General features: G+C 56.3%; 1 protein-coding gene across 4 annotated transcripts in view; it reads left to right on the top strand.

Moving 5' to 3' along the window:
• The first annotated feature begins 2,672 nt into the window (after positions 1 to 2,672).
• The window catches only part of SLC12A3 (solute carrier family 12 member 3), a 40,503-nt gene continuing 23,773 nt past the window's right edge, over positions 2,673 to 19,402 (top strand). For 2 of the 4 annotated variants that reach the window (XM_055552803.1, XM_055552805.1), the window contains exons 1-15: positions 2,673 to 2,954; positions 3,405 to 3,551; positions 4,942 to 5,017; positions 5,677 to 5,772; positions 6,074 to 6,213; positions 6,604 to 6,714; positions 7,729 to 7,840; positions 8,628 to 8,758; positions 13,766 to 13,850; positions 14,788 to 14,942; positions 15,224 to 15,331; positions 15,799 to 15,922; positions 17,453 to 17,554; positions 18,456 to 18,611; positions 19,274 to 19,373. In XM_055552803.1, coding sequence (XP_055408778.1) covers positions 2,673 to 2,954; positions 3,405 to 3,551; positions 4,942 to 5,017; positions 5,677 to 5,772; positions 6,074 to 6,213; positions 6,604 to 6,714; positions 7,729 to 7,840; positions 8,628 to 8,758; positions 13,766 to 13,850; positions 14,788 to 14,942; positions 15,224 to 15,331; positions 15,799 to 15,922; positions 17,453 to 17,554; positions 18,456 to 18,611; positions 19,274 to 19,373 — 1,925 coding nt within the window. The remainder of the gene's footprint in view (positions 2,955 to 3,404; positions 3,552 to 4,941; positions 5,018 to 5,676; positions 5,773 to 6,073; positions 6,214 to 6,603; positions 6,715 to 7,728; positions 7,841 to 8,627; positions 8,759 to 13,765; positions 13,851 to 14,787; positions 14,943 to 15,223; positions 15,332 to 15,798; positions 15,923 to 17,452; positions 17,555 to 18,455; positions 18,612 to 19,273; positions 19,374 to 19,402) is intronic. The other 2 variants (XM_055552804.1, XM_055552807.1) reach the window with 1 other exon arrangement.

Consider the following 19,402-nt stretch of genomic DNA (forward strand, 5'->3'; position numbering starts at 1 on the left):
CTCTAGTCCCACGGGCTGGTCCCTTCCACCGATCATGCTTTCCTGGGTCCCACGTCCCAGAACCCCCTCCATCCCTGCCTACATCTCCCCTCCCAGCTCCCCTCTCTTCTGGGGCAGCCTCCCTGTTCTACCAGCCGGTTGCTGCCATCTCCTTGCTGGTTCGTCTGCCAGGCTAGTCTGTGAACGCAAGTTCTGGTGCATAAAGACTGAGGCACCTCTGAGGCCGTGAAGACACAGGCCCTCCTGCCCTCCCCGTCTCAGCCCCCTGTGCCCAGGGAGTTTCCCAGCAGTGGGTCTTTCCTGTTCCTTTGTTGCCCCATTCTCCCTCCTCCGAGAAGCAGGAGAGGACAGGGGCCCTTGGGTGAGTGAGAGCCGCACTGGCATGGGTGTCACTTCCACGTGGCTACTGACGGCAAAGGTTCAACAAGACCAGGCGACCTGCTCAGAGCCCCGGATCAACTGACGACTGAGAAGGGAGCCTGACGGCCCCCGTGGCCACATCCCAGGGCTTCGCTCAGGGGTCCTGTGACTCCCTCTCCCAGGTCTCAGACCCCTGGAAGGCAGGAGTCGTGTGTGACCATGCTGTGAGTGCCCATCAAGAAGAGTGCCCCTGTGAACATTTCTCATAGTGATAGACACCCACTCAAGGGCAGGAAGCCCCCTTCTTGGTGGGTGGGTGGGGGTGGTCTGTGCCTTGGGTCACAGAGTTCCGACAGTCCCTTCAATTCTCCGACTGATACGCCTTTCGAGGGGTCCTGCTTAAATCCCACCCCACCCTAGAGAGATGTAGGGATGGGGAGGACAATGGGGAAGGCTTCTTGAAATAGCCAATGCTTCCAGTGCTGGGAGGAACCTCGCAGCTGACCCAGGCCTGGGAATGGCGAAGGGGAGAGGAAGTGGTTTTCTCAAGGTCACCCAGCAAAGCGGTGGCCCTTCACTCGGCATGGGCCCCCAGTGCTGCTGGAATCCGGCCACTTCCTCTCCTGAGATCTTAATCAGGAATTTTCCACAGCTGCTCCGGGGACACAGTGTGAGGGGGTGTTGGGCAGCTGTGATTTTCACCAGTCAAGTGGCAGTTTAATCAGCCTCTCTTGATGGAGAGGCCGATAAGATCTGTAAGCGCTGCCCTGAGGCCCCATGGGAGAGAAGGAGGAATTAGCAGGTGGGGTGGGGGCTGCAGGGAAGGTGGAAAACTGACCCGGAGTCCTGGCCCTGGAGTCCTCACCACGGAGCCTTCACCCCGCTGGCAGCTTGCGTGGGGAGGAGAGAGGCAGCAGGACAGAAACAAAGGGAGGCACGGGCTGCTGTGGAGACAAAGCCTCAGTTGACCCCAGGGACCTCTGGAGCTGGGGTGGGCCTTTGCAGCCGGGGGCAGAGCACCAGGCCTCTGCATCCCACACCCATCATTGGAGGAGAGCTCCACGGGGGAGTTCGGCCATAGGCAAGGCTATTCCCATAGGGGCAGATGCCGAGACTCCTCCCAGCAGCTGGGGGATGTCCTTTTCTGGCAGAGCATCAGGCATCATCCACCACACCAGCTCATCTCTTCAAACCCTGAGTTACTGTTTCATCCTCTACGACTCCAAGTTCAGCTCCCCACCCTGCCTTGGCTTCTGTGTCTCTGGTGACCAGACTGATGCCCTCATGGCCACTGTGCATTCAAAGGCTGACCTCAGGAATGCTGGCAAAACTGGAGCCTGCCTGGCCCACTGCCTGCCGTGGGAGCTGGTTGCTCTTGGGCTGGCCCAGGGTAGAGGGTGAGGGCTGGCTCCTTGGGCTCCATACCCCGGTGGCCCTATAAGCGGGGTGCGTGGGGTCGGTGTCCACTAGTCTTGCAGCCACAAGCCCCAGGGGCTCATTGGTCCCCTGGTAACTGCAGATCACACCTGGGACCTGCTAAACTCTGCTTAGGGCTGCTGGTACCTAAGGGCGTAAACATTCTGAGATACCTCTGGGAGGACGTATAAGACTAGACTCAGGTCTGAGTAAGAGAGACTAACCTTTTATATATGTGTATGTGTATTGTTTTAAATGGGGCTTTGCAGGTGGCACAGCAGTAAAGACTCTGCCTGCCAATGCAGATTCAAGAGATGGAGGTTTGATCCCTGGGTTGGGAAGATCCCCTCAAGTAGGAAATGGCAACCCATTCTAGTATTCTTGCCTGGAAAATCCCATAAAGAGAGGAGCCTAGTGGGCTATAGTCCAAGGGGTCGCAAAGAGTTGGACACGACTGAGTGAGCACATACACACAGTTTTAAACGTCACACCACTCAGCTATTCAAAATGCTAAGTAAATAAAACTGACACAAGTTTCTGAGGCTCATCAGGCTGTCTCTGGGGTCCCTCATAGTGTCCCTATGGGTCCACTCCTTCCTGGGATTCAGCTGCAGATGTCTGCTGCCCCCAGACTCAGAAGAGCCTCCCTAGGACCCAGGGGCTGGGCCAGCCCCGGCTCCCAGTCCAAGGCCAGTTGCTATCTCTGTGATCAGATGGTGGGCAGGACAGCAATGGGCACGTGCTCTGCCTCCCACCCTGTCCAGGGACCTTGCCGACCAGCTGTGGGCGGTTTGGGCCAACCTCCCCGTCTCCTCCCTGCTGTGGACCCAGCCTATAAAGCCACCCTGTGTGTCCCCGCCGACCCTGGCCCCCTCCCCTGACGCCCAGAGCCCACGATGGCAGAGCTGCCAGTGTCGGAGACGCCCAGGGACCCTGCTCTGTGCAGTGGGCGCTTCACCATCAGCACGTTGCTGGGGGGTGAAGACCCCCCCCCACCGGCCGCCTATGACAGCAGCCACCCCAGCCACCTGACCCACGGCAATACCTTCTACAATCGCACTTTCGGCTACAACACTATCGATGTGGTGCCCGCCTACGAGCACTATGCCAACAGCGCCCTGCCCGGCGAGTCCCGAAAGGTCCGGCCCACGCTGGCTGACCTGCACTCCTTCCTTAAGGTAAACACCATCCCAGAGGAGCAGACCTTCCTGCTGTGTGACCTCGACCGGTTACCTAACCTCTCTAAGCCTCAGCTCTGTCATCTGTGTCATGGGGACACAGAGGGGTCTCCATGGAAGACAAAGAACAGTCTTCCTCATGGGCTGAGAGGCCCATGTGAAATGTGGGCATGGGAGCTGTAAGCCTCTGGGCACATGTTGTAATGTTTATTGTCCAGTCTTTGGCAACCCAGTCAAGCAATCTAGGGTTTCCCAGAGAAGTAATGAGTTCCCCGTAGTTTAGAGAGGTTTCACACACCTAAAGGAGATGAGGAAAGAGGGGTAGGGAAGGTCTGCAGCAGAGACGGGGCTTGCTAGGTTTGCTGCCTTGGAGGCTGAATGGTGGAGGAGCGAGGGGAGCTGGATTGTCCTGACCCCAGCCTGCCTGACCCGTGGTCTCTGGGCTCCCAGCAGGAAGGCAGCCACCTGCATGCCCTTGCCTTTGACAGCCGGCCCAGCCATGAGATGACTGATGGGCTGGTGGAGGATGAGACAGGTACCAATGGCGAGAAGAACCCCGAGGAGCCCGTGCGCTTTGGTTGGGTCAAAGGGGTGATGGTGAGTGGATGGGACGTCCAGGGATGGGGGTTGGGGAGACAGAGCTCCATTCAAGCTCAGCTCTGACTCTCATTAGGCAGTGGTCAAGGCAGACCCACGACCCAGTTTCCCCATCTGCAAAGCGATCTGATTTTCTCTCCCTTTTTGTTTCCTGACCTCCATTTAGCCCCCAGACTGAGGCCTGGCCCTGGGGTGGATCTCTGTTTGACTGCTCCACTCATCATGTGACCTGTCCATGCCTCTCTTTCTTCATCTATGAAATGATCAGCATTAAACAAATTAATAGATATAAAGTGCATGAATCAATGCCTGCCTTGGAGTTATTGGGAGAAACTTTTTCCCCCTAAGAGCCACGAGAGGGCAGCACCTAACACACAACTCCACAACTGTTCTCTCATTCTCCACAATGAAGAGATGGTTTGCCATGTTAGGTCCCACCGAGACAGCAAACAATCTAATGAATTTGGCTTTGAAAGACTTTATGGGACTTTACAGAGAGGGCCACATGAGGTCTAGGAGAAAGCTTTAGTCCCACTCTGGGAGGCAGGAGGTTCTGACCTTAACTCTTTCAACTCCCTGCGGGCTGTGCCTTTCTCCATCTGAATGGTCACCCCTCCCCCTAGATCCAGAGTCTGGCCTCCTTCCCTCCCTTGGTGCCCAGAGCCTTGTGTAGGCCCCATTCAGTACCTCAGCACATATGCAGGCCTTCGCCATCTCCTGGCCTAAAATTTTGGATAACTCTGTTGTACACGTGAAACTAATACAATATTGTAAACCAACTATACCTCATTTTTTTTAATTAAATTAAAAAATTTTAAAGACTAAAAGAAAAAAGAAATCTCCAGAACTTGTAATTGCCACCTGTCCCACTCCAAAGACCACCACATCCCTCCCATGTGGGAATTCCAGACTCAGCTGTGGTCTCCAGCTTGGCTTTAAATTTGGAAGCTGACATCACAGCAACCTGAGCCATGACTTCTGCTTGTATGTGGGGCAACAGCTCAGCTGGCATTTGCCTAGTTCTCCCTAAATGCCAGGCTGTGGGCCAACAGCTGGCCACTGGGCCATGAGTGGGTCTGGCAGACACAGGACCCTGGGCTTGGAGCGGGGTGAGGGGTGATAGACTTGCCGCCCATCCTCAGGCCTCAATGGAAGGAGGGCAGGAGAGTGGTGGGAGGGACAGGTGGGTCTCTGGGTACCCCTCCCCTCTCTGCCCCATAGAACCAGAGAGGCACTGAAGTGGGTACCCGCTCAAGTGGGTGAAGCAAAGAAAGAGCCCAGGTGTCCCCTAGGTGCTTGATGCCGGGCCATGACTGGGGACAGGGATGTATGTGTTTGATCTTGGGGTACCCAGCCCCCAGGTGGCCTCTGACCCCCCCTCTCCTCCCAGATCCGCTGCATGCTCAATATCTGGGGTGTGATTCTCTACCTGCGGCTCCCCTGGATTACTGCCCAGGCGGGCATTGGTGAGTGCTGCCTCTGGGGTGCAGGGGAAGGGTCCTGGTCCTCCCAGGCTTGAACTTGGGTAATGGAGCCCCCAAGGCCCTGCAGTGGCCGAGGTCAGGGCAGTGCGGTCGAGGAGCATTGCATGTGGGTTGGCAGGCCTGGGGGCTCTCCCTGGCTCAGTTTGCCCTCAGGAAGTCAACCTCTTGGAGCCAAATTTCTCCCACAGAGCTTCTGGGTTAGGACCTCTCACTAAGGACAGAGTAGCTGCTGGTTCTGTAGCATGCTGTGTGACCTTGGACAAGCATTTAACCTCTCTGAGCCTTAGTTTCCTCGTTAGCAAATTGTGGCAATAACTGTTCCTCTGATGTGCATAAAACAGCAGAGGGTTTGGCACCCAGAGGTGCTCAGCAAGAGGTAACTATTACTTTATTTCTTATTATTAAAAAAAAAATACCTCCCCATCCATATGTTAAGATCCTTTACACGTTGGCTTATCAGCTCCCTGGCTCTTCAGAGTATACCATGAGGTAGACAGAGACCCGTTTTTCAGATGAGAACACTGACACTCAGAGAAGGAAAGTAACTTAAGTCCCATGGTGAATTGGTTGGCTGACTCAGGCTTCTCATTCTGGAAATGCTCTGACTGAGTTTTGGGGCAATCACACCCCCGCCCCCACAGTCCTGACCTGGATCATCATCCTGCTCTCGGTCACCGTGACCTCCATCACGGGCCTCTCCATCTCCGCCATCTCCACCAACGGCAAGGTCAAGTCAGGTGGGCCCCACCCCAGCCCCCAGATCCTCCTCTGGTAGGACCCTGAGTCTTCACCCCGGGGACAGATCTCTGAACCACTCCCTACCCTCCACCCTGGCCCAAACAGGAGATGCTTCTTCTGGTTGCAGATGTAGGCTTTGGGCAGTCTCTCCACACCCACAGGGTGGCCTTGGGTCTCTCCTCCCCCATGGACCACTGGGTCCCATGCTCACCTCCTCCCAGCCTCAGCTCTGCCCACCCCAAGTCCTTCTCAGCCAGACAATTCCTCTCGTGTCATGGCTCCCGGCTCTGTCCCCTACAGGTGGCACCTACTTCCTCATCTCCCGGAGTCTTGGCCCAGAGCTAGGCGGCTCCATTGGCCTCATTTTTGCTTTCGCCAATGCCGTGGGCGTGGCCATGCACACCGTGGGCTTCGCAGAGACTGTGCGGGACCTGCTCCAGGTGAGGCAGGGGCGGGAGCCTGGGCAGAGGGAGCCCAGGTGGCCTGCCGCATCCTCCCCCACCCCATCTGTGCCAGGCCTTCCAGCCCCTCTCTGCCCAGCTTTCCCATCGGGGACCAAACCCACAGTCTGACCACTGCGGGTGACTATGATGATCTCAGCAAATAAAGACTATTCCCAGAAACCACCTTCCAGGGTGCGTGTTGCCTTTAGGGCCAAATTGTCCAGGCCCATGCAGCAGTTGCTATGGAGGGCCTGTTGGCAGGGAAGGGGGTTGAGTGTGTGTGTTCCTGTGAGCAGACACCCATAAATGAGGTAAATCAAGGTGGAGGAGCCTGGAGGGGTGGGGTGTGTGGAGACAGCACGCAGCCTGGCCTGTCCCCTCCCCCAGGAGCATGGCTCGCCCATCGTGGACCCCACCAATGACATCCGCATCATCGGCGTGGTCACCGTCACTGTTCTGCTGGCCATCTCCCTTGCTGGCATGGAGTGGGAGTCCAAGGTGAGAGCAGGAGGTTGGAGAGAGGACTGGGCAAGGTCAAGTGCAGAAGCCGGAGTCCTGGAACCTGCTCCTGGTTCTGCCTCTTGTGTACATCAGCCGGGTCCTGAGCTCTGCCACTATGACAGAGACCCCAAGGAAGGGAGCCTCAAGCCAGAGTCGTTTGTTTCTCTCTCGTGTGTGTGGCCACAAGGTGTGTGGGGGGGTACCCAGGCTCCTTCCATCCTGTGGCCTCTCCACCCCTGGGGTGCAGCCTTCATCTGCCTGGCCCATGACGGCCCCCACTTCCATGGCCACAGCCCAGCCAGCAGCCATTTCCTCCTCCAGGGGATCTTCCCAACCCAGGGATGGAATCTTGTGTCTCCTGCATAGGCAGGCAGATTTTTCCCCACTGCTCCACCAGGGAAACCCCAGGAAGGGGAAAGGGGGTGAAAAAGAGAAAATCCCTGTCCCCCTTTACTTTTCCAGCCCAGCCTGGCAGTTATACATATTCCTTCTGCTCATATCCCATTGGCCGGAACGCGGTCCATGGCCACACCTTACTGCAACAGGGCCTAGGGAAGTGTGAGCATCATCTGAACCTGGGCCCAGCCCCAAATCAGAGGTTCAGCATGAAATGAGGGGAGAGAAGTCGGGCCTCAGCAGCAGGCTTGGCAAGCATGGCCCTGTATCCCCTCCTCACCTTCACCCTCTGACCTCCAACTCCACGTCTCCTCCTGGTTCCTTGAACGCAGCAAGCTAATGCCCCTGTCATGCTGCTGTTCCCTTACCCTCCTCTAGGAACCTGAAGACATCTTCTCAGGCCACCCTGCTAAAGGAGCCCCAACCCAGTCCCCATGACACCCCCATTCATTCACTAGATTCATCTTCCTTATTTGTCTGCAAGACAGGAGCGTGGCTGCAGCATAATAGGTGTTGAATGAATGAGAGTGAGGGACCCAGGCAAGCTCTTCCCTGCTGGAGATCCCTGAACAGGCAGGGCCAGACTGTCTGACCTCCAGGCTCCTCTCCCCCCAGGCCCAGGTACTCTTCTTCCTCGTCATCATGGTCTCGTTCGCCAACTATCTGGTGGGGACACTGATCCCCCCATCTGAAGAGAAGGCCTCCAAAGGCTTCTTCAGCTACCGAGGTACGTGTGGGTTGGGGCCCTGTGTGGCTCCGGAGACAGAGACAGTCTGCCCACCAATCTGGCCCACTCTGGGGGCTCTGTTACCTTGCCAAATTTGTGTCCACTTGCCTGTGTGCAGTAAACCCCATCTACTGGTTGTGGTGATGGAAAGTGCAGTGTTCATTGCAGGGCACCAAGCAAAGAGTTCAGGGCGCTAATGCTTAAAAGACCCAAACTCCCTGAAGGCTTTCAGGGAAAGGTTTATAAAGACAGGGAGAGGGAGGGGGCTGTGGGGGTGTAACCAGCTTAAGGACCTTCTCCTGATTGGCTGGTGGTGAGGTGGGTTGGGATTCAGCATCTTCAACCTTCTGGTTCCAGCTGGTCTGGGGTCTACTTACTTGTGGGCAGCACGCAGTTAACTTCTCCCACCTGGTGGGGGTGTCAGTGGCTGCAGAACAGTTGAAAGGATTTGGCTCAGAATATTATCTACAGCCCTTGCGGCAAAAGAGGAGGTACTTTGTTTAATGGCTAAATTATTATTATTTTGTCTTGCTTGATGGTTTTCCATTCTCTCTGCATCTTCTCACTTCTCTGATTAAATTTCTTCTTTGACTAAGGTTTTTTCCCTACCAGACAAAAGGCAGGCAGAGGACATGGACAGGGGTCTATTCTGGGAAGGCCTCTTAGGATCCTGCTTGGTTACATGGGGAGGCACAAGCTGCCGTGGGAACCCCATGTCTGCCTGGCTGGCCCCAGCAAGGGGTGCCGGACCTTCCAGGAGGCCCTGACTCAGGCCTCATTTTTCCAGCGGACATTTTTGTCCAAAACTTGGTGCCTGAATGGAGAGGCATGGACGGCAGCTTCTTCGGGATGTTTTCCATCTTCTTCCCCTCAGCCACAGGTATCCTAGCAGGAGCCAACATCTCTGGGGACCTCAAGGTGAGCAGGATGTCCATCTCTCCCACTTCCTGCTCCTTCCTCCCAGGATGTCCTACTGGGCTGGGCACTGAGCCCCCAGGGCCAGAGCTTTTAAACTTCAGCTCAACTCAATCCAGACCAGCCCAAATCCATCCCGTTCAGCCCATTCAATTCCAAGGATGTTTACTGGCACCACCGTGCTCTAGGCCTTGAATGCCACCCCCAAAATGGGCTGGTCTCCTCTGTTGACCCTGGCACTCCCAGCCTAAGGGGAAGACTGAGCCAACTTGACCTTCCAACACTCAGACGGGATCAGGCACAGCCTCCCCGGGCCCTCCATCATCCTGATCAGGCAGGCTCCTTGTCTTGGGCTGGGAGGTCCCAGCCCCATAGGAACTTTTGCTGTTTCCATGACCCCTGCCCAGCCCTCAGGATCTACTGGTTTGCCCCCGTTCCCCTGTTCGTCCTCCCCACTGCTGCCTCTGCTGTGCTCTCCACCTGGGGCTCCCCCTCTTCATTTCTTCACCTTGCAAAGATCTGTCCCTCCTGCAGATTAACACCTCCATCCTGACATCTCTCCCTGCCTTGTTCTCAGCGTCACAGTTCCCCAGGGTAGGGGTGTCAGGCCACTTACGTCTCTCTCCCCCTGCATCTGGAGAGCTGGGGGCTCGCTCTGTATCCCCATTCCCAGCTGCGAGTCTGGCGAGCACTAGGTGCCTGGTGCCTGTTTGTCGAGTGGATAGTGGTGGGATATGGCAAACGGGAAGTGTAAGAGCAGAAGTTGAGTATGTAATAAAGTGGGGGAAACATGCGGGCTGAGGTGGAAGCGGCTCCAGCAACACTTCTGGGTGGAGGTGAAGCTGGTGCCGGAGGAGCGCTCTGCAGCAGGGGTTAACCAAGGAGCTGGTACACACGTGGGGATGAACAGAGAGGAGCCTGGCTCTGTGCCGGGAACCCTCACCCTCCACCTCCAGGTCTGCTTGAAAGTGCTCCCTGATCACGTTCTTGAATGAATTAAGAATCGTGCGTTGGAGGCATTCTCGAATGCGGCCTGGCTCTGGAATTCAGAGGGAGGCTCTGTTTGCTGTTTCCGTTGCTTCTCTGGGCAGTGGCCAGCAGGGGCTTGGTCTGCCTGTCCTGAGCTCCTGGCAGAGCTCAGGCATGTGCTCAGTGACCTGGTTCCCCCTCCCAGCCCTGTCGTAGAAAATCGTAGCCTGGGAATTTATCTAGATGCTTCATCAAGCTTCTTAGATTACTGACCAGCCCAGTGTGCAGTCATCAGGGCCCAGCAGCTGTTTCAGAGCTGGGGGTGGTAGGGGTACCTTCTTCTGTCTTAAATGCCTTCAAGCCCTAAAGGGGCCCTTTCCTCCTGGCTCTGGCCCCTTGCCCATTCTTTAGGACAGCACGTCCTCAGCAAAGAGTAGTCCTGTTCGTGGGGACTTTATGCAAGTCCCTTAAAACCTCTCTGGGCCTCAGCTTCCCCAGCTGTAAAATGGTACTCACACAGCCATGTCTTCACAGGGCAGGAAGGGTTCAGCGTGCTAATTTACATAATCTGCTAGCACGGTGCCCAGCCCAGAGGAAGTGCCAAGGGCCAGTTGTCAAGGTCAGTATCATTTTGTGGCCAGCACAATGCCTCCTTCTTTTTTTTTTTAAATTAATTTATTTATTTGGCTGTTCCAGGCCTTAGCTGAGGCATGTGGGATCTAGATCCCTGACCAGGGATCAATTCCAGGCCCCCTGCATTAGGAGCTCGGAGTCTTAGCCACTGGACCATCAGGGAAGTCCGGGTGCCTCCTTCTTTACAAATAATACCCTTGGTGCCACCATAGTCTTCTAGCATCACTGTCCCCACGTTACAGAGGAGCAGACCCAGCTCTGAGAGGCTCGGGCGCTTTCCCAGGGCCCTGCACACAGAGGGCAGAGGAGCTGGAATGCCAAGTTTCTAGAATACCGAAGGCTCAACTTCATTACAACTTCATCACTCAACCAGTATTTTTTGAGCACCTGCTTTGATGCCAGTGCCTTGTGGACAGTAAGTAAGCAGCAGTAAACAAAACACACAGACTCCCACCCTCACGGAGCTCACATGCCTCGTGGGGAGACAATCAGCAAATAAATAAGTGAAACGAGTAGTTTGCCTGATGGTGGCTGAGTGATGGGGAGAGAAAGCAAGCAGAGAAGCAGGGAGGGAATCCCTGGGGCGGCGGTGGGGCTATGGTGGCCAGAGACCCCTGAGAAGGTGACATGTGAGCCGAGCCCTAAAGGGGTGATGACAAAGTTGTCATTGTCCCCATTCACCCGTACATCCCCCAACCCTTTAGCACTTACTGAGCAGTCTCATGACCACAGTATCAGGGAGGTCTCCTTTTCACAACCACCCTGTGCTAAGGCCAAGGAAAGCGTTATTATGAAGTCAATTTTCTGATGGGGAGAGGGGACCAAGACGAGGGACTTCCTAGTGACTGCCGTGGGATCTGTGCCAGGCTGTGTGACCACACAGCTCACACCTCACCGCTCACATTGGTGAGCTTGCTTGTACACTTACTATGTGCCAGCCTACTCTCTCATTTCACAGGTGAGTGGGGAGGGCTGCTGAGGCCCAGAAAGGGTAAGGGACTGGTCTCAAGGCCCACAGCCAGCGAGAGCTAGGCAGGATGTGGACCCAGATACTCCTGACCTGTGAGCTGGGCTCTGAGACTTCAGACCAAGATGTGAGGGCGGGATGGAGGCCTCGTGTATTCACTTCCCGTGGGTGCTCTAATGCATTATAACCCACTTAGTGACTGACGACAGTGGAAATTTATTCTCACACAGTTCTAGGAGCCAGAAGTCCAAACAAAGGTGTCTGTAGAGTCCGTGCCCCTCTAAAGGCTCTAGGGAAGAATCCTTCCCTGCCTCTTCCAACTTCTTTTGTTGTTCAGTCGTTCAGTCGTGTCCGACTCTTTGCAACCCCATGGACGGCAGCACACCAGGCTTCCCTGTTCTTCACCATCTCCTGGACTTTGCTCAAACTCATGTCCATTGAGTCGGGGATGCCATCCAACCATCTCGTCCTTTGACCACTTCTCCTCCTGCCTTTAATCTTTCCCAGCTTCTAGAGGCTTCCAACAATCCCAGGGCTCCTCAGCTTGTAGCTGCCTCCCTCCAGTCTCAGCCTCTGTCCTCACATGGCCTTCTTTCCTCTGCATGTCTCTGTGGTCTCTCCTCCTCTTACAAGGACCAGGTCATTGGACAGAGGACCCACCTCATCCCGTATGACCTCATCTTAATTAATTGCATTTGCAAAGATGCTGTTTCCACATAAGGCCCTATTCTAAGGCTCTAGATAAATGTGAATTTTTGGAGACACTATTCATCCCATCATAGGTGAGTTGGGATGTTGACCTGGTCTGTTGGCCTTGGGCCCAGGGACCCTGTGTGCTTGACCTAGCGAGCCCTCCCGGTTCTCAGGGCAGGGCTGGCTGGACCACGGCTGCAGAGCAGAGACCTCAGAGCTAGGATGCTCCAGAGACTCCAGCCTCCCTCAGCTCGGCACCTCTGCTCCCACTTCTCTCTGGCCCGCCACCCCCTTCCTCCTCACCCAGCGCCTTCAGAGTGCCCTCAGTCGTCCCCTCCACCATGAGGCCTTCCGGGGCTCTGGCAGCATCTCCCTCACCTTGCTCCCCAGTGCACTGCGGTCCTCCCTGTGGTGGGCACACCATCTGCCCTGTGTGGGCAGGATCCCACTGTACCTCCTCCCTTGGGCCAGGCCTCAGGGCCTCGTCATCACAGAGTGACCACGGGTTCCACCTCAGGCCCCCCGGTGTTTGAGGCAGAGAGCTGGACCATGGCCAGCTTTGTTTTGACTTGTCCATGAACTTGAACAGTGTCACGGTCCCTCCAAGTTATGTCACCTCTGATGCTTTCTGCATCTGCCAGCTGAGTGGCGAGCAGAATGGCCCAAGGAAGATGGGCAGGTTGACTTCCCATGGCTGACGTGGCCTTCCCCTTCAGGCTGGGATCCATACCTAGAACAGAAACTTGCTGTAAAACCCCCAGCCTATATCCTTCCACCCAGGACCAGTGCCGCCTGGGGGTGGGCCTGAGGCTATGACCTCGACATGTCAGGGCTGAGCTGCTTAAGGCTCTGCAAACTGGGCCCTCCTCCTGGCTCCCTGGCCTCAGTTTCCCCACCAGCCGCCTCTCAGGAAGCTGTGCTTGAAGAAGCTCCTGGAAGAGAGAAGCACGTGATGTGGGTGTGAAGGTCTGCTGTTACTGCCAGGAAAGCACCAGCAGACTTCTTTGTCTGAGAGGAAGGAGGAAGCTGGGGCCTGGTCTATATATTCCTGGCTATGTAATAAAACAAATCACTTGACACATAATGGGGATTACACGCAGCAAACCCAACTGATGAGCTGGGCCCTGGTCTAGGAGCTTGACAAGGATGGGTTTGTTTCGCCAGCATCCCTGTGAGGCTGGAGGGGCCGAGGCCTGGGAGGACAGGCAGGCTGCCCGGTGATCACCTGAATCTGACTGCAGGCAGGATGGCTCAGGGGGCTTCCCAGGTGGCTCAGTCATAAGAAATCTGCCTGCCAGTGAGGAGACGAGGGAGCCGTGAGCTCGATCCCTGGCTCAGAAAGATCCCCTGGAGAAGGAAATGGCAACCCACTCCAGTATTCTTGCCTGGAGAATTCCATAGTGTCGCACAGAGTCAAACAGAGCTGAGCGCTCATGCACACACACAGGCTGATTCCGGAGCCCTCCCCCTCGCCGTCCCCAGGGCAAGCACTGGCCAGGTGTCCTCAGGGACCAGAGGAACTGCTAGGAGTTCGTCTCCCTGCCTCCGGCTCCCAGGGCCCTGGGTGTGGTCTCAGCCGCCACCCTCATTCTGTTCCATTCTCCTCTGTGGGTGTTCAATCTCTAGGTGCCCCTTGGGAAGGGGCTCTGAGGGGCCAAGGTCAGGGGTAGCGGCCCCACCTTCAGCCTGACAAGGGCAGGGCCTGGGAGGGGCTGCCTGATCCCCCTCTCCCTCTCTCCCTCCTCTAGGACCCTGCAGTAGCCATCCCCAAGGGAACACTCATGGCCATTTTCTGGACCACCGTTTCCTACCTGGCCATCTCGGCCACCATCGGTAAGCTGCCAGCCCAGATCGTTGGAGGGGTCACAGGGTGCAGTCGGCTCTCTAACAGGGAGGGCTGGGCCGGGAAGGCATGAGCAACACCAGGAAGTGGAGCCTTGGATTTTATTTTGTGGGGGGCACCATGGTGGCAACCAGAACATCTTTATGGTGGGAGGTAGTTTGTGGTGGAGATGTGGGGTCAGATGAGGCTCCTCGGATCCCTTCAAACCTCAGGTTACAGATTCAAGGGTGTAAAATCCTGTAGGAAAAATCAAGCTCCAACTCTAGGAATAATAGTGAAAATAGTGATGCTGAGGATGAGGAAGATGATTCTAGCAACTGACTTATTATCACATGCTCAGTCCTTTACATGCCTTATTACATTTAATCCAGGCACTGGTCATTTCTGCCTTTTGATGGAGGAGAAAGCAAGGGCTCAGAGAGGTCAAGTGACCTGCCCAAGGTCACACAGCCTGAGTGGTAGAGGGGCTTTGGACCCAGGCCTGGGCTGTTGACACTCGCCTCTCAGTGAGACCCTCACACACACTCTTGCTCTCAGTAACCACCGTGTGAGGTGAGCCGCTCACAGATGGCCAAGGGACGTGGCCCAGTCATAGCCACTCAGGGCCTGAGAGTCAGGTCTCCCTCATAAGGAGGACACTGTGACCTCAGGTCACTTAGGCTCCTTGTGCCTCTACAGAATAGCAATAACAACAAAAATAATAGAAATACCTGATTCCCAGGAGTGTTTAACGTGCTTAACACAAGGGCCTGGCACGTCGAAAGTGCTCCTGCATAGAGCTAAAATGATTATCATTATTACGAAGTAAAGGAAGAGCTGGCCCAGCAGCAGCACCTCGCCCTCTGCAGAAGTGACCAGCATTTTCCGGGTGACAGGGGAGGAAGGAGGAGGGGAGAGAGACCTCCCCATGCCCTCCTTCCTCCCCAGGCTCCTGTGTGGTTCGAGATGCCTCTGGGGGGCTGAATGACACGGTGACCCCCGGCTCAGGCGCCTGCGAGGGGCTGGCCTGTGGCTACGGCTGGAACTTCACCGAGTGCGCCCAGCAGCGCAGCTGCCGCTATGGCCTCATCAACTACTACCAGGCACGTGCGGCCCCGCCAGACGCCGGGAGGGCCGGGTGGAGGCTGGAGCGGGCTGGAGAAGACAAGGCTTGGGGGGATGGCTCTAGGTTGGGGAAAGAGCTTCAGATAGGGGCTCCGGGCCCAATTCCTGCCCCCGCAGGCACTGGGTCCCCAGTGAGGGTTGCAGGCTCAGGTGGGAGCTTCCAGACAGAGCCCCTGCTTGCCATGGGGACTGGGATGACCCAGGTGGGGGCTCTGAGCCCACCCCTCACCTCGGGGGTCCGAACCCCATGTCCCCGCAGACTATGAGCATGGTGTCAGGCTTCGCACCCCTGATCACAGCCGGCATCTTTGGGGCCACCCTTTCCTCTGCCCTGGCCTGTCTCGTCTCTGCCGCCAAAGTCTTCCAGGTGAGGCCTCAGGAGGGGGCGGGAGGGTCTGAGAGGCCAGGTGACCTCCAGAGGCCGGAGGAGTCATGTGACCTGGTGTCTAGATGGGAGGAAAAGGAGCTGGGAAACCAAAGGCTTTCAGGAAGCAGCCCCCTTGCTGCACTGAGCTTTGAAGTGCACCCACCTTTCCCATCCCGCACCCTCCCTGCACAGTCTGGCACCCCATCTGCAGCCCACCCTCCCAGTCTCCCTCTGATGTGACCAGCCCCCTTTCAGTCTTCGTGGTGAAGCGGAGAGGGCGGGAGATCCCCCACTTTCACAGAGACAGAAGGCAGGTGGGATATCCCCTGCTTTCACAGAGACAGAAGCCAGGAAGTGCCCTGCTGAGGTCACGGAGAGAGCGAGCAGGGGCCTGGGTCCAGGTGGCCGCAGGGGAGGGGACAGGCAGGTCCCGGCCAGGGGGTGAGCACATCGCCCTGTGCCCACAGTGCCTGTGCCTGGACCAGCTGTACCCGCTGATCGGCTTCTTTGGCAAAGGCTACGGCAAGAACAATGAGCCAGTGCGTGGCTACCTGCTGGCCTATGCCATCGCCGTGGCCTTCATCATCATCGGTGAGTGGCCGAGGGCACGCAGGGCCGCCACCTCTCCGGCCGGCCACAGGGCAGGGCCCGACCTGCTTTCCCTGGTTCTGCCCTCCTGTGTGCTAGCATCTGGGCCCTCCCTCCCCAGGTCTGAACCAGCCCCCAGGAAACACTGGGAGCACAGGGCAAGCGACTGATGGCTCCTCGGGAGCTGATACAGGCAGCTGGGTCACTATCTCTGTAGGTGCAGAAGCTACACCAACCTCATTTCTCAGACCTTGAGCTACTGGGTCCCTTGGGGTCCGAAACAGGGGATGCCCTTGGAGAAAGAGCCCAGTTAATCAGCTAGCTAGATTGACCTCTATCCTGGCTTTGCCATGTGCCAGGTGAGTGACCTTGGAGAAGGTACTTCACCTCCCAGAGCCTCGGTTTCTTTGTCTGCCAAATGGGAGCAACAATGCGTAGAGGGTGTGTCACTGATGGGCAGGAAGAGACCACGTATGTACACACACACACGCATTCATATATGCACACACTTATGTGTGCCCACTTCCCAGTACTTTCTGAAGTTTAGCCAACAAGGCAGAACTTGCCAGGAGAGAGGTGACCCGACCGAGCAAGAGCAGTGGCCATGAAGACCCCTGACCCTCCTCCCGATTCAGGAATGGGGCCAGGGTCAGTGACTGGTGAACCTCCCCTGGCTGGGGGGCGCTTTCCTGCACAGCTGAATCCCTGCGACTTAGGCCGGCACCACCAACCCAGGAGACATAGCCTAGTGGTCTAGCCCCACTTCCATTCGAGGGAAATGTTCCAGACTGGGTCCTACACCAGATGAAGAGGCAGGAGGGCCACACCCAGGACTGGAAACACCTGGTCAGGCCCGGCATCCTGGATGTTGCCGCTTGTTTCCTGCTCACCCTGCGGTCCACCCCCTCCTCCAATTTGATGTCCTTTCATCTGGGTGGTTCTGACTGGACCTCAGACGGAGGACAGTGATCTCAGACGTTCCTGGTCAGGTGCTGATTCAATGGACTTGTGTACAGAAGACCCGGCACACAGAAGCGCTCGTCTTGTTCGGGGATCGTGCAGTTGCAGGCCCCGAGACAAGGATTCATGTGCAGAAGTGTGCCGGGGTGCCAGGGCAGGGGGCTCGCGAGACAGGGAAGGGCAGGAGTCAGGTCTTGAGCAGGCTTCCACTGCGGATGGAACTGTGATATGGTCCCAAGGTTTCAAATAATAGATGGCATGTGTCTTGGGTTGCATTGTAAGATGTATTTCTTATTACAATTTGTGGTCACAAAAGAAGTGACAGTCACTGTCCTGGGTCATCCTGTAGCCTGACAGGATCCACCCTCGCATTCCTCTCCATCCTCCATTGTTACGAAACAATGGGCTTTGAGATTCACAAAATGATGGGCCCCTTTCACAGATGAGAAAGCTGAGACTCACTGAGCCTCGGTGGCCCATCTGGCATTCCCTTACCCTGAGAGGGAGGATTCTGGGGACTCTGTGATGGAGCTGCCCAACAGACTGTCTCCTCTCTCCCTTGGGTCCCTGAAGCTGAGCTCAACACCATCGCCCCCATCATCTCCAACTTCTTCCTGTGCTCCTACGCCCTCATCAACTTCAGCTGCTTCCATGCCTCCATCACCAACTCGCCTGGTAAGCAAGGCCCTCATCTCTCCATGGGAAGTGACACTTGGGGCTGGGGTATGGAGAGGGGGTGGGAAGACATGGATGCAGGTGGGAAGACCAAGGTCATCTGTCAAACTGAAGTCAATTAAAGGTAACTTTCCAATAATAATAATAACAACTATCCTTTATCAGGCACCTACAATGTACATACATTCTGCATGGATTCGTACACTGCTTACAGTGTGCAGAGACTTTTCTCTTGCCTTCCTCCCCCAGATTTAAGGGAGTCAGGAACCTGGTTCCCAAGAGAGGGAAGAAAATCACCAGAGAGGCTGCAGGTTGCACTTGCCCAACTCCAGGGGGCGCCACTCATGACATCATAGATTTATATGTTTATTATGAATACTTTCTGGCAGATGGCAGCAAAGAGTCTTCCAGGAAGACTTTCTCCAATTGGCCTGAAACTGTTGATAAGCTGGTCCCCGAGCCACCTTTTCCCTAGACCATGGACCATGGTACCCTGGAGTTGTGCCATGGGGTGGCTCTCACTAGTGGTGGCCCTGGCACAGCTGCAGATGTGGGCCTTGCAGAATCAACTCCTTCCCCTCCATTCATCCCCTCGGCTCTGTGCGAGCCCCAGAAGCCCGCAGTGTTGCTGACGCTGGGTGTCCTGTGGCCGTATTTGGCCAGAGCCGGATGCCTGTCCTTTGGTACAGCCTGTTCACATGGGAGGGTGCCAACCAAGGCAGGCGTGTGGCTCTATCAGTGCTTCCAAGCCCAATCCCAGGAAGCAAGATGGGTGGGCAAAGGCTGGGACCCCGGCTCTGGGCACTATGGGCATTGCCACCCCAACCCTGCCCAGCTGTGCTGGCTCAGAGGGAGACTCCAGAGTGTTGAGTGCACCCCCGTACCCTGTGCCCCCCACCAGGGTGGAGACCCTCGTTCCGATACTACAGCAAGTGGGCAGCGCTGTTTGGGGCAATCATCTCCGTGGTCATCATGTTCCTCCTCACCTGGTGGGCGGCCCTCATCGCCATCGGCGTGGTCCTCTTCCTCCTGCTCTACGTGATCTACAAGAAGCCAGGTGTGTGTCTCAGGTGGCCCTGGGGGTCAGGCGTCCCCTTCTCGCCCTGAGGCTGCTGAGCTGGCCTGCCCATCAGCTCAGCCAGAGGGCCTGTCTCAGAGTCTGTGCTCCCAAGGGCTCCCTCTGGTCCTCCAGCCGCATCCCTCCCCATGGGGTGAGGAGCCCCCAGGGAGTGTGCTCACTCAGAGCCCACACCACCCTCTGCTGGACACCCAGGACCTGGAATTGCCTGCTCAGGTCCAACTTGCGGAGAGTGGCCGGCCTGCTGGTGTGCGTACCAGACCAGGGGCTGCCTGATAGAAAGGCAGGCAGTCAGAGCCTGGACACAGGGGCAGGGGTGTCTACACGCAGGCAGGCAAGGATCCCAGGAGCCAGCACTCTCAGGGTGAGATAAAGAACTCCAGGAAAGCCTAGAACTCTCAAGTTGAACTTGGCCTTCCAGGTCATTGTGAAGGTCTGTTTGTCAAAGGAGGAGACTAGTTTGTAGAGTTCAATAGCTTGATGTAATGTATAATGTTTGAGCTTGTAGCCATATTATAAGTGCAAAGGTTAGGAACAGAACTACAGGCTGTCAACTGCTCCCATGAGTGTTTGCTTCCTAAAGGTCAACGTTCCCTCCCTTGTACTTAATGTCTGGTTTCTCCCGTGACTTCTAACCTCAGAGGTGAACTGGGGCTCCTCGGTACAGGCGGGCTCCTACAACCTGGCCCTGAGCTACTCTGTGGGTCTCAACGAGGTGGAGGACCACATCAAGAACTACCGGTGAGCACAGCCTCGGGGTGCCTGGGGTG

This window comes from Bubalus kerabau, chromosome 17 (genome assembly GCF_029407905.1).
Source record: "Bubalus kerabau isolate K-KA32 ecotype Philippines breed swamp buffalo chromosome 17, PCC_UOA_SB_1v2, whole genome shotgun sequence".
Lineage (NCBI taxonomy): Eukaryota > Metazoa > Chordata > Mammalia > Artiodactyla > Bovidae > Bubalus > Bubalus kerabau.